Raw genomic sequence first — 14,759 nt, 5'->3', positions numbered from 1 at the left:
CTGAGCTAAAAGCTTACTGTGAAATGCACTGGTGAGATGCTATTTGATTGACACCCCCCTGATAGTGGCTGATTGGCCGCGAATCTGCAGGGGGCGGTGTTGCCCCAGTAGCTCACAAGAGCTGCTGGTGCAATGCTGAATACGAGGTCTGTCGGACATGATCCGCAATCTTGGATCAGGTCTGACAGACCTTTGTTAAATAGGTCCCCTAATGTTTTAACCTCTTCATGCCGGGGGCAAGTTGCTTCAAAAATGAAATCACACGATCGTTGATGTGATCACAGGATTTAAAGGCTGGGATCGGATCTTGGGGGACTGCCTACGATGCTAGGCACACTCCAGTCCGATTTTCCATTGCCTAAAAGGAGGAGGGTGCAGGAACCCATAAAAAGGTAAGATGTTCTGTGCCATCCTAATGGCGTAAAACAGTTAAGAAATCATTACTCTGACATGTGCAGCCCGGGAAAATACTGTGTTCAAACTAACCTCTTTAGTTTTTGTGTATTATTGGTATTTGGAAAAGAATGGTGGGCTAATTCTACACCCCACTATCAGGTGACTGAATATACAGGATCCAGTCCGAATTATACTGGGTTCTTTCTTTACTGAATTCATGAGTCTTATTAAAGGCACTCTCAGGTTAAATTAAATTTTCATGATTCAGATAGAGCAGTAATTTTAAACAACTTTCCAATTTACTTCCATTAAAAAAAATGTGCACAGTCTTTTATATTTACAATTTTTGAGTCACCAGATCCTACTGAGCATGTGCAAGAATTCACAGACTATACGTATATGCATTTGTGATTGGCTGATTGCTATCACATGGTACAAGGGGAGTGGAAATATACATAACTTTGAAATTTGTTATGAAAAAATCTACTACTCATTTGAAGTTCAGACTAAGTGCGATTGCATTGTCTTGTTATCTTGCATTTGTTGATTGTGCATATCTAATGTGCTGACTGGTCCTTTAAGTTCATCTGGAGTATGCTGAGGCAACAATGGTCTTGTTAAGTCAATAATGATTGTGGTGTGTTATTGTGGTAAAGTGCTACAGTGCAATACACTGGAATGAACCAGTCTTGAACAGACTGTTGCTCATCTGGATTATATGCTAAAAGCTCACTGTTTGTCTGATTTTTTGATTTGTTGGATTTTTGCTGTGAACTACAAATAAAGAGTCTTTTAAATTCAACATCAGTTTGGACGTATTTTCCTTAAACTCTAGAGGACTATGCGGGTAAAGTCCCAGGTAGACTGTCAGTCTGTTACAATATATATATGTATCAGAAATGTATGATGTAGGTATTTGGTGTAATATGTGTACACACAAGCAACACAGATGGCATACATTTATAAGTAATTTCATATGGCTATAAATTCACAATGCATACCTACATATCAGATATTTACATTAATAATATGTAGAGAAAATAACTCATAGTGTAGCCCATTAACAAATCAAGATAAGTTAGAAGGCTTGATTTCCCCACAGAGGACCTCTGGATACATTGTTTCCAATGCAACAAAGGATTATGGGTAAGACATACAAATGAGGTTCACAATGACTCACTTTTTTACTTCAGTTTGCTTTTAGGCAGATTCTCTTTATGCCATAGCGCTGCTGTATACACAGCTTTTAAGTTTAGCTATGAAAATAGAAAACAGTTAAGGTACACAAGGAGTACATGCACTTTTACACTTACTTAAAGGCGCCATCGTAGTTATAGTAAGGCTCATCAGGAGAACGGGTACACTTTTTATCTCCTATCCCAGCACACTGCTTGCACAAGTTAGGTTCTTTGGCTCCGGGAGCACAGCTAAATGAGAATAACTCTGTAACCGCTAAGAGATAAAAATGACATTTTTGTTAATGTTTTCATTTTTTCTCTCACCTGACAAAACATTTTAGTAATACTAGAAATTGTAATCTAAAAGCAAATGCTGCTTTGCTGAATTTAAGCAGTTCTATATATGTTGGTTTATATTGGTGTTAGCTAGAGGAACATAAAAGGCACCAAATACTAAATACATATTATACACCGCCCTCTAATCATGGGTGCTGCCATTATAGAACATAGGTTACGCTGCAGGTATTGTAAGGAGAGTGGCTGCACATGTGCACTGGAATGTAGTGAAACACAGATTGCAACATGGCGGCAGCCATGACTAAATGTAGGCGGGGAATAACCTCAATACTATGCTTATAAAATGTATTTAGTGTTTAATGTTCCTTAAGTACCAATGGCCTATATTCAATAAAAATGATCTGTGAAACCAATGTCTTGCAGAAAAAAAACATTGCAAATTGATGTTGTTGGATTAATAGGCAAACCACATCAGCTTTGGATCAGGGTGTCATGGCTATTTAAAAGAATACATACTCTATTGGGTTAATAGAGTCTTTATGGATGTTGCATGCTGTTCGAGTTAGCAGTGCGCAAGTTAAATCAATAGCGCTCATGTTCTTGTGCTCATATTACAAGTTGAAAGTAAAAGGTTTGCGCTCGAGTGAAAAACTCAGACACGCTAGCATCTCAAGAGAAAACCCGAAAGTGTACTAAAGCTGTAAGTGCGTTAAGAAGTACAACCCCAATTCCGAATAAGTTAGGACACTATGGAAAATACAAAAAAAAAAACAATTTGAAAATTCAATTCATACTCTACTATATTGAAAACAAATTATTAACACATTATTTGATGTTTTACTTTTTGAATTTAATGTTTCAAATCTGATGACTGCAACACACTCCAAAAAAGTTGGGACAGTCGACTGTTTACCACTGTGTAACATCCCCTTTTCTTTTAATAACACTTATTAAGCATTTTTGCACTAAAGACACCAGTCGGTTAAATTTAGCAAGCAGAATTTTCCCCGATTCATCCATTATGCATGTTTTCAGCTGCACAACTGTACAGGGTCTTTGTTGCCTTATTTTGTGCTTCATAATGCGCCACACATTCTCAATCAGAGACAGGTCAGGACTGCTTGTAATCCTGGCAGAATGTGGTTTGGGGGTTGTCCTGGTGGAAAATGCAGGGACGTCCCTGAAAAAGACGATATGGCCGCATATTTTGCTCCAAAATTTATACATATCTTTCCGCATTAATGGTGCCCTCACACATGTGCAAGTTACCCATGACATGGGCACTGACACACCCTCATCATGACAGACACTGGCTTTTGGACCTGATGCTGATAACAGCGTGGATGGTCCATTTCCTCTTTGGCCCAGAGAAAATGACAGCTGTTTTTTCCAAAAACTATTTGAAATGTTGACTTGTCTGAACAAAAAAACACAATTCCACTGTGCCACGGTCAATCTCAGATGAGACCAGGCCCAGAGAAGTCAAGGGGCTTCTGGACAGTGTTGATGTATGACTTTTTCTTTGCATAGTAAAGCCTTAACTTGCATCTGTGGATGCAGCAGCGAATGGTGTTGAATGACAAAGGTTTACTAAAGTATTCCCGAGCCCTTGTCAGGATATTCATTACAGACTCAGACGGTTTTTGAGGCAGTGACGTCTGAGGAATCAGAGATCATGCGCATTCAGAAGTGGTTTTGGCCTTGTCCACTATGCATTTTTTGGAGGCTCCTTATATACTATGATTACACGATTGCTTCACCTGTTTCACATCACCTTCTTATTTCAATTTGTCACATCGCTATTAGTCCAAAATTGCCCCTGTCCCAACTTTTTTTGGAATGTGTTGCAGTCATCAGATTTGAAATGAGTGTATATTTTCAAAAATACATTAAATTAAACAAAGTAAAACATCAAATAATGTTTTCAAATGACTCTTTTTTTTGCATTTCCCATACTGTCCCAACTTTTTCGGAATTGGGGTTGTACTTGAAATACCTTTTGTTCTTCACTTAGAAGAAAATAATTTTTTTATTTGATATATATATATATATATATATATCTTCCATCAGTTGCACGCACTCACTTTCATAAATTTTAAAAGTGAATGAGTCTCTAACTGGACTTCACTATTGAAATACCCGCTAGTGGAAGTACGTGACTAACGTGTAACACATCGCAGAAACACTCAATGGCCCCTATTTAACAAAGGTCTTGCGGACCTGATCCGACAGTGCGGATCAGGTCCGCAAGACCCTGCTGAATGCGGAGAGCAATACGCTCTCCACATTTACCATTGCACCAGCAGCTCACAAGAGCTGCTGGTGCAACGCCACCCCCTGCAGACTCGCGGCCAATCAGCCGCCAGCAGGGGGTGTCAATCAACCCGATCGTATTCGATCGGGTTGATTTCTGGCGATTCCTGTCCGCCTGCTCAGAGCAGACGGACAGTGTTATGGAGCAGCGGTCGAAGCTTGATAGATAGGCCCCAATGGGTCGTGCCTGATGCTCGCTCGTGCTCTCTCTCTATCTCTCTATCTATCTCTCTCTCTATCTCTCTCTCTATCTCTCTCTCTATCACTCTCTATCTCTCTCTCTGTCTATCTATATCTCTATCTATCTATATATCTATCTGTCTGTCTGTCTGTGTCTCTCTCTCTCTCTCTCTCTCTCTCTATCTATCATCTCTCTATATCTATCTCTATCATCTCTCTATATCTATCTCTATCATCTCTCTATCTATCTCTATCATCTCTCTATATCTATCTCTGTCATCTCTCTATATCTATCTCTATCATCTCTCTATCTATCTCTATCATCTCTCTATATCTATCTCTGTCATCTCTCTATATCTCTCTCTATCATCTCTCTATATCTATCTCTATCATCTCTTTATATCTATCTCTATCATCTCTCTATATCTAACTATTATCTCTCTCTCTCTATGTATATATCTATCTATAATCTATCATAAGTAAAGAACAAAGGTATTTGAAGTATTTCTATAAAAACAGATACACTTTGTTTTAAAGGGATATTGTTTTTCCTCAAGGTGTTTGACTTGGTAGTTCTCAAAGGTACTGTATGTATGTATATTTCATTTTTAAATGTTTTACATTTGTTTTGTTCTAGCACATTAACTCAAGCTTCGAATCGTCGTGCTAACTGTTTTAATGCTATGTGTTGCACTTGTGCACAACTTGTAATATGAGCGATATTTACAGCAGCTGGGATATCCATTGAAAGTATAGGGTTTGCGCTAAAGAGATGTTGGCTGCACTAAATATTCTCTGGTTTTTCAGTTTTACCATAGATTTGTAATACCAGATTGTGCACTAATCTTAGCACTGTGATATTGAAAGCGCACCCTGCACTCTCTGTAGCGCCTCACTTGTAATGTAGGCCTAAGTGTATTAAGAATGTGAGAATGTTATGTGCTACAAATTTATTCTTCATGTACACCTTAAAATATCCTAACTGTAGGTAGCAAATTTACCTTTTTCAATGGAAATAGGTCGAGGCCATTCAATGAATTTCTCCTTAATAAGCCATCCAATAGGAATGTTCCAGCCTGCTGTCTTTCCTACTCCAGTGTGGCAAGTTTTCTTATTTTTCAACTCCCTAATTGTAAATGTAGTTGATTTTTTCGCCACTACAACTGGATGATAGCATGTTTCTTCACCTGTCAGTAGAAACAACATATATTAGTCTGCACTTATACTTATAGTAAACTGCAAAGTAAAATCTGTAGAAGAACCCTCAGCATTAATGTCACTAAATGTACTTAAAGGGACACTGTACTCAAAATATTCCTGCCTTCTATATGAAAGAGTAGCATTTACACAAGTTGTTCTTTATATTTTGTGGAGTGAGCAGTGTTCAAATTTAAATTAAAACTAATATAGTTTTGTCCGTTATGAACTACCTGCTAATGTTTCAAGGCTGATAGGTACTTATTGCTAATACTAACTAAAAGTGTTAGCAGGAAGTGCACAACTGATATGCTATTTGTAGTTGAAAGTTATACAGCTTTTACTTCATATTTATTCTAGTTTCTTGTGTCACTAACGTTGCTGTTTTGTATGGCTGCTAGGATAGATTTGATTACATGTCACGTTAAATTGTGGTGACAATCTTCAAGCAACCTTCCAAGTTACTTCTAATATCAAATTCACTCTGCTCTCTTGGTATCGTTTGTCAAAAAACATACCTAGGTAGTAGACATGTGCATTTGTCTATATTGGAACGATTCGAATGCCAAAGATGGCAGCCCCAAGCCGCATTCTGCAATTTTCGGAGTCGGATTTATTCTTGTGAAAGTGCAACAACACACCAAGATCTGTACAAATCCAGATCTTAGTATGTTGCACATTTACAAGAATAAATATGGCTCTGAAAATTGCCGAATGCAGCTTGAGGCCGCCATCTTTGGCATTCAGATCGGCCCAGAATAGACAAATGCACATGTCTACTAGGTAGGTTTTGGAGCATCAATGCACTTTTGGAAGCCAGCTGGTGATTGGTGGGTGAGCTTATATGCCTCTTGCCATTGGCTCAACAGATAAGCTCAGCTTTCTGCCAGTAGTGCATTGCTGCTCCTGAAACTAGTCTTCAGCAAACTCAAGGGCAGTGTTTCTCAACCGCGGTCCTCAAGTACCCCCAACAGGCCAGGTTTGCATTATAGCTTAACTAGAGTACAGGTGAAATAATCAGCTGATGGGTGAGAGCAGGTTAGTAACCATGGTTACTGATCAGCAGATTATTTCACCCGTGCTCTAGTTCAGCTATAATGAAAACCTGTCAGGGGTACTTGAAGACTGTAGTTGAGAAACACTGACCTAGGGTGTTTGGTATAAGTGATACAGTTATGGGCAAGCTGTAATGAAAAGAAGAAGGGAGAAGAAACCATATAAGAGGAAACATTTACATTAAGAATTACCTGTTTTAGAGTCATATTTTTCTGACATGATTGGCTTCAGGTCATAAGGGTGCAAAGACCCTCTGTAAACATCGCCACCATCCAGTCCAATAGCATCAGCTTCTCCATTCTGAAACGCAGTTAGCATTACCATGTAAATTATTTGGCATGACACAATCTTGCCAGTTGTATTAAAATGATCTCTAGTATTTTATCAAATAAAGCCCAACACTCAACAATTTGGGATTGTAATTGTAGTCCCCAAAATAACAGAAAAAAAATTGTGTCTGTTACCAAACCGACTTTCTCAAGAAGAGATGAAATTCTTGAGAAAGTAGCTGTACTGAAGGAATAATGCTGTGACGTAGACGACCTGGTGACGTATTGGAACTCCCTGTGGGGCACGAGAGAGTCTGCAGCAGTTTAACCGTACCCAGGACTAAAGGTGTCCAGAGAGACAGAGATTTGTAATGTGTGGATTATAATGTAATAAATAAAACTTTAAATCAGAGCTGTGATATCACTTTTTCTTTCCATAGCTGTGAAATATACGCAAATGATGTAAATAGAAATGCTGCTGACTAACCGGTATTAATATTAGCTTTGACTAATGGTTAAATGTAGTTTTTTTTCACTTTGTAATAATTGCAAAATGCATAAATTGATATTAGCAGTTTAATATTATTTTGTAAAAATGTATCAGTATCTTTTTGAAAACAAACAAACATAGGGCTAGATTACGAGTGGAGCGGATATTACGCGCAAAGCATACCGTGTTAACATACTCTCCCACTGACTAATTAAGAGAGAAAAGTGAAAAAAATCTTATACCATAAGCCCCCTACCCCTAAACTGCTAAATAGCCCATCACAAATTTCCCAGTACACTATTAACCCCCTAAACTGCCACGCACCCCCATCGCAAAGTAACCTGCTACACTATTTACCTCTAAACTACCACACCCCATCACAAAGTAACTCACTAACATCTAAATCCTCTAACCTAACACCCCCTAAGTTACCACAAAACAGATTAACCTTACCTTTTAAAAAAACTTATCTTTAAAAAAAAAAATCTATAATCCTCTACAATTTACCAGCCACCAAAAAATAAAGTCTATCTAAAAAATATCTCTAAAAATTGCTCTGAAAAGGGCATTTAGCTCTTTTGCTACCCAGGAAAAAAATAAAATAACCCTAATCTTAAAAAAAAATAATAATAAACCAACCCCCCCCCCCCCCCACAAAACTAACACTAAACCCTGAATATGGTGCTCTTTAAAAATGAATCCGGGCGGCGGTACTGTATCTTTATCCCGGGAGCAATCTGTCTTCTTATCTTCATCCCAGTGACAATCTTCATCCATCTTCTAATCTTAATCATGGCAGCTGTCTTTATCCATCTTCTTATCTTCAGTCCCCGAAACCCCCTTAATGTGATTACCAGCCACACACTGAATTTTGGATGCGAGGTACCCCCTTTATATAGGGGTACCCTTGCATTCCTATTAGCTGATTTTTCAAATTCCAATCAGCCAATAGAAAAAGCTTTCATTCTATTGGAATATTTGAAATTGAAAATCAGCCTATAGGAATGCAAGGGTATCCCTATATAAAGGGGGTACCTCACATTCAAACTTTATTGTGCAGCTGGTGATCACATAAAGAGGACTTCAAGGATGGAAGAAAAGAAGATGAATAAAGATTTCCAATGGGATGAAGATAGAGTGCCAGAGTACAGATTCTTCTTTGGTGAGTACTATCTTTGAGATATCGGGGCCGATTTATTAAAGTGCGAGCGGACATGATACAATGTAGCATATCATGTCTGCCACACATCGATAAATGCCAACAACATACGCTGTTGGCATTTATCATTGCATAAGCAGTTCTTGTGAACTGCTTGTGCAATGCCGCCCCCTGCAGATTTGCGACCAATCAGCTGCTAGCAGGGAGTGTCAATCAGCCCGATCATATATGATCGGGCAGATTGATATCCGCAGCCTCAGAGCAGGGGGACCAGTTATGGAGCAGGGGTCTTTAGACCGCTGCTTCATAATTGCTGTTTCCAGCGAGCCTGAAGTCTCGCGTGAAAACAGGGACATCAAGCTCCATTTGGAGTGTGTTTAGGTGTTTTTTATATTTTTTTTCCTGGGCAGCAAAATAGTTATATGTCCAGCCAAATGCCTTTTTCAGAGCACTTTTTTTAGAGTAGTTTTTTTAGATAGACTTTTTTTTTGGGGGGTGGGAGTGGGGGTTAATTGTAGTGGTTTGTAGAATTTTTTTTCAGGGCAATGTCCCTCAAAAGGCCATTTTAAGAGCTATATCTGTAGTTTAGTGTTAGTATAGGTTTTTATTTTGGGTGGGTTTTTTTCATGGGGTTTTAGACTAGGTATAACACTTTTTTTCTTTTTGTTATTTTGTTTGTTGTTTTTTGTAATGGTAGGTTTTTTCTTTTTCTTTTCTTTTTTTTTCTTTTATAAAGTAAGGTTAGTTTTTTCTTTTTTTACAGGTAAGGTTAGTTTTTTTACTTTTTTTTTTTAAATGTAGATTAGTCTATTTTAGGGTAATTTAGGAGGTGTTAGGTTAGGGGGTTTAGATGTTAGGGGGTTACTTTGCAATGGGGGTGTTGTGGTTTAGGGGTTAATAGTGTAGTGGGCTACTTTGTGATGGGGGTGTGGCAATTTAGGGTTTAATAGAATAGTTCAGTGCAAGTATTTCCACCAGCCAAATTCTTTCATGCAAACGAAATTGCGGTAAACAGCGCACCACTTGTAATATGGATTTGAGCGTAAAGAACACTAACCATAGCGCTCCACTCATAATCCGGCCCATAATAATTACTATCATGAACAAATGAACATGTGAGTAATATATTCATTTTTTTTTTTAAAAAAAAACAAGATTGTAGTCTGTCTGGTTCGATAAAATGTGCACTGAACATGCATTAAAGTGTGTTAAAAGCAAAGCTATGCCCTTATAAAAAACAATGAATTGTGTTTTTACAGAAGTAAGGTAGCTGAATTAAATGAATAAATCAAGACAAGTAAAAGTCCTTGTTACAAATGTTTTCTAATAGAAATTAATATCATTGACAACACTTTTGTCTTTAAGTTTTTCTCTACGTCATGAGAGATTATTATAAAAATAGCAATACACTGGTTTACTGTGGCCTTAAATGGGGCTGAGTTTAAAAACACACAAACAAACCTGCTGGAGGAAGTCTTATTACAGATTGGGAATGGTAAAGTGTTTTCAATAAAAGGGACAGTAAAGTCAAATATAAACTTTCATGAATCACATTGAGTATGCAATTTAAACAACTTCCCAATTTACTTCTAGTGTCAAATTTGCTTTCTTTCTTGGTATCCTTGGTTGAAGACTATTGCTAGGTAGGCTGTTAGGAGCTTAGGAGTGTGCACGTCTCTTTAGCAGTCTATGGCAACAGTGTTTGCAACTATATATAACATTGCCATAAACATTGTTCAAAACAGTGCTGCCAAATAGCTAAAGACTTGTGCATGCTCCTGAGCGTATCTAGGATTAGTCTTTAACAAAGGATACCAAGATAAATTAGTTGGAAAAGAGTTTCAAATGTCATATGGCCTATCCGATCCATTTGTTTCATTTTTACTTTACCGTCCCTTTATCACAATATGCTTATACACTGGCATTATTGATCTAGGTGATGTTTTCCACCAGTCCTGTGTATTGAGGTCTCTGTTACCTATTATGTAACCTGTGTGTTCTCCTATCCCTACCTGGTCTCTTATGAAGTTTGGCACCATGTTGGTACTCATTAAAATCTAGACTATTGGTCACTTTTTATGCCCTTTTTTGTGTAATTTTCCTTACTTGAATGGCAACAAAGCAGTCGTCAGTGTTGGCTTTTTTCACGCAGCTCAGTGTGATGTCCGGATGCTTACATTGGTTAGCAAGCTCTTTGCACTTCTTATTCTCGCTTTCTGACTTCACACACCAGCGGACCTCTCTTGTTTTGGGGAGTGCAAAGCTCAATGCTAAGAACAAAACAAAAATGTCATTGGAACATTTGCTGTGATAAAGTGTTTGCAGAAGTCCATTATAAAACCAGAAAACAACTGAAATATTTGAGTGAAACTTAAAAACAGTTGCATACTCCTATTGCTCAAACATGAGAAGATTAAAGGGACAGTAAACACCTTGTAATAACAGTTTTCTGCAACCTTTAAATTGGCTTACTATATTAGAACCTGAATTTTTGCAGCCTTAGTAGCTTGTGGACAGAAGGCGCTACCCCGGCTTGTGCACACACACCTAGACAGACTAATTAAATGGGATGACATACACAACAATTTATGCACGCAAATATACGAGAATTGAATCTATTTCAGCATTACTACACATATCTTTTGCAATTGAATTGACAGGGAGGATATGAAGAAAGTGGGAGGACACACAATCAATCACAGACAAGCCAAGGGGAGGAGGGAGTTTATATATGTATACAGGCAACCAATGAGATTGTGAGGGGGCTTATTTAGCTCCACAGGTGAATTCAGAATATTGAGTCTATGAATAAGGCATATCAGCCGAAACGCGTCAGACTGGCCTGTTTATGACATGAACAGCTGTTTTAAGCACTTGTTACTGCATGTTTGCATCAAGTTTTAACAATATCCAATAAAATGAACGTTTTATTATAGCAGCATCCTGCTTCTATTTATATTAGAACCTTGTCTACTGCAATTATGTCACAGTGGTTAAACTCCAGTCACCACTTTCCTTTGGAGGAGCCAATTTAGACTTGAGTTTTGGGATTACAGGGGTTGTGACTGTCAGTGTGTTAATAAAATCTCAAATGAGTGTGTTAAAGACACATGAAACCCAACATTTTCTGTCACTATTCAGATAGAGCATGCAATGTGAAACAATCTTCTTTTATAATCTAATTTGCTTTTTTCTCTTTGTATCTTTTGTTGAAAAGCATACCTAGGTAGGCTCAGGAATGCACTACTGGGAGCTAGCTGCTGATTGATTGCTTCACATGTATGCCTCTTGTCATTGTTTAGACCAATGTTTTTAGTTAGCTCACAATAGTGTGATACTGCTAATTCAACAAAGAATACCAAGAGAATGAAGCAAATTTGATAATAGAAGAATATTGTTAAGATGTTTTAAATTGCATGCTCTATCTGAATGGAGAAAGGAAAAACTTGGGGTTTGTGTCCCTTTTAATAAAATCTCCATTGAGTGTTCTAATAAATTGTTTAGCCTCAGCAAAAAAGATAAGATAAAATACAATCACTAGTCTGTCTAGGCTTTCCACTTCCTATGTTAAACTTATTTTATGTAACTTACTGAAGAATGGTTAGTAAATGAGATTCATAAAATACCATATAAACAGGGGGACAGTTGAACATGAGAAAGACAGCTTTTTACAAATTGTGCCCCAACATAACCTAAAGTTATTAGTTACTGTCTGATTAGTGAGAGATACAAAAAAAATTCAATGTCAACTATATACCGACTAGGATAGGATACAATTGTATTATAATTCTTTATTTAAACTGGCAATTGGTTACACAATTCTATGTGGGATCTTAGTAACATTAAATGCTTATCATTAAATATGCAGATGAATTGGGCAATAGCAAAGAATAGCTGTCATGCAATATTGCTCTTAGAGGCATAAAAACATTTATACATCCAAAACAGAAAGCCTAATCCTGCAGAACAAATTAGTACTAGAACTGATTTTAAATGATTATTTGTTCAAAATAGATTCTAGTACACATTACTGTCTACCTGATTTGAACCTGAAAATGACCAATCATGCTGGTAAAATAGCAGCTAGGTCAGAACCCTAGTTTCACAACTTTATCAAAAGAAGCTCTTAAAAAATACTGGGAGTATTTAGTCAAAATACCAGTACAAAAACTTTTAGATTTTCCATAACATAAAAAGATCTATGAATGATTTGTATTAATACAAATTCCTCTATACAATGTGCATAGTTTTACAACCTTACAGGTATTCTATATTCTCAGTGTATACAGTGAATATTACTAATATGATGATGATTATTTTTGTCTGATAAAATGTAAAATGATTCCTTGTTTTCTCATATTAAACTGACTGACAATATCTGCCACTTACCAAGCATCCCAAGGCATAGTGCTACCTGGAAAGTGGGACCCATTTCTTCTCAGGTCTTTAAACAAAGAAGTTCCACCACAAACCTTCTCCTCTCAGTTTGTGGACGTATGTGAAATGCCCTCACTGCCTTTTATACAGCAAAGGACAAGCTGAGTGGACAGATTTTGTGTCTATGAATGTTTACCGAATAGTTTCTCAACATTATCCTTCACCCCCTCCCTCTGCTTAATTCCCGTAGACAGAAACATGTGGATTTTTGGCACAAAAAAACTATTTCTGCTTGTTAGCTTAGAGTGTGCTTTGGTAGAGCAAGATTAACCCATTCACCTGTGAAATGAAAATAAGAAAGGGAATAGCAAGGGACATTCCCATTTAGCATCTAATTGTTTAAAATGAATGGGAAATTCCCATTTAGCATCTAATTGTTTAAAATGAATGGGAAATTCCCAGTCAAGAACTCAGTATTCAAGAGGCACTGACCCCAGTCAGACATAGAAAGCATTGTTTTGACTTAAATGAATTACTGTCACAGTATTGACCATTTATGTTAAAGGGGCATGGAACCCAATTTTTTCTTTCATGATTTAGAAAGAGCATTCAATTTTAATCAGTTTTCCAATTTCCTTCTATTATCTAGTTTGCTTCATTCTCTTGATATCCTTTGTTGGAAAACCTATCTTAATAAGCTCATTAGCTGCTGATTGGTGGCTGCATATAGATGCCTCGTGTGATTGGTTCACCAATGTGCATTCCTATTTCTTCAACAAAGGATATCTGAAGAATGAAGCAAATTAAATAATAGACGTAAATTGGAGTGTCTAAAATTATATTCTCTAAATTAATCATGAAAGAAAAATGTCCGGGACATGGCTACTACTTGTTATTGCTTTTCCTCATGTGCCTGCAACTCTCTTCATATCCATTCTCTTATTTTAACTCTACAAGTGCTCGTTAGTTTCGTTCTGCTTCTTCACAATCAGTCATCTTGGAGTTTAAAATTCCTGCACCTTGTTTTAGAAGCACTGCACATTCCCAGATCATTTATATTGACAAGCCATATTGTGCACTTCACTTTAGCATGCACAATACAGAGCAGGAGCTGTACATTTTTGCAGCGGGCTGCTTTGCCCTATATTTTCCTGAAGGCTTTTTAAAAAAATTATATAACTTTTAACCCTTTGAGTGCTAAGCTGAATTCTATATTTTTCTGTTTTTTACTATTTTAAAAAACCCTTTTTTTTTAACTTTTTTATTTTCCCCCCCAGATCCCCAATATACCATTGGAAAGGTTAGGCGATTATCTGTAGCTGCTTAGATCCCAGAGATACAGGTTTCTAAGCAGCATGCCCCCTTTCCCTATATTTTGTATGGACAATTTTAAATAAAGTTGCGCAGTGACGTCATCACGTCATTGCGCGTGACGTCACCGCACGTAACGGGAAGTCCCGGCGATGCCTGTCACTATGCAGGCCCGATCGCCGGGGTAGGAGCTGGTGGGGGCCCCCAGATTGGAAAAAAGTAGTTGAGTGCTAATGACGGCTCTGAGCTGTCATTAGCACTCAAGGGGTTAAACTGTGTAAATTAAAGGGATAGTCTAGTCAAAATTTCTAGTCAAAATTAAACTTTCATGATTCAGATAGGGCATGCAATTTTAAACAACTTTACAATTTACTTTTATCATCAAATTTGCTTTGTTCCCTTGGTACTCTTTGTTGAAAGCTAAACCTAGGTAGGCTCATATGCTGATTTCTAAGCCCTTGAAGGTCGCCTCTTATCTCAGTGCATTTTTGTTGTTTTTTTAAAGCTAGACAGCCCTAGTTCATGTGTGCCATATA

At 37.4% G+C, this 14,759-nt stretch overlaps 1 protein-coding gene across 1 annotated transcript in view; it reads right to left on the bottom strand.

Moving 5' to 3' along the window:
- Positions 1-13,065, bottom strand: part of LOC128656103 (serotransferrin-B) — a 52,535-nt gene extending 39,470 nt beyond the window's left edge. Inside the window, exons 1-5 of the mRNA XM_053709800.1 lie at positions 12,925-13,065; positions 10,642-10,805; positions 6,809-6,917; positions 5,366-5,551; positions 1,710-1,848 (exon numbers count right to left, since the gene is read on the bottom strand). Coding sequence (XP_053565775.1) covers positions 1,710-1,848; positions 5,366-5,551; positions 6,809-6,917; positions 10,642-10,805; positions 12,925-12,967 — 641 coding nt within the window. The 5' untranslated portion in view covers positions 12,968-13,065. The remainder of the gene's footprint in view (positions 1-1,709; positions 1,849-5,365; positions 5,552-6,808; positions 6,918-10,641; positions 10,806-12,924) is intronic.
- Between the last annotated feature and the right edge of the window lie 1,694 nt (positions 13,066-14,759).

This window comes from Bombina bombina, chromosome 4 (genome assembly GCF_027579735.1).
Source record: "Bombina bombina isolate aBomBom1 chromosome 4, aBomBom1.pri, whole genome shotgun sequence".
Taxonomy (NCBI): Eukaryota; Metazoa; Chordata; class Amphibia; order Anura; family Bombinatoridae; genus Bombina; species Bombina bombina.
Note: the sequence above shows the minus strand (reverse complement) of the source record. Positions and strands in the feature narration are given on the sequence as shown.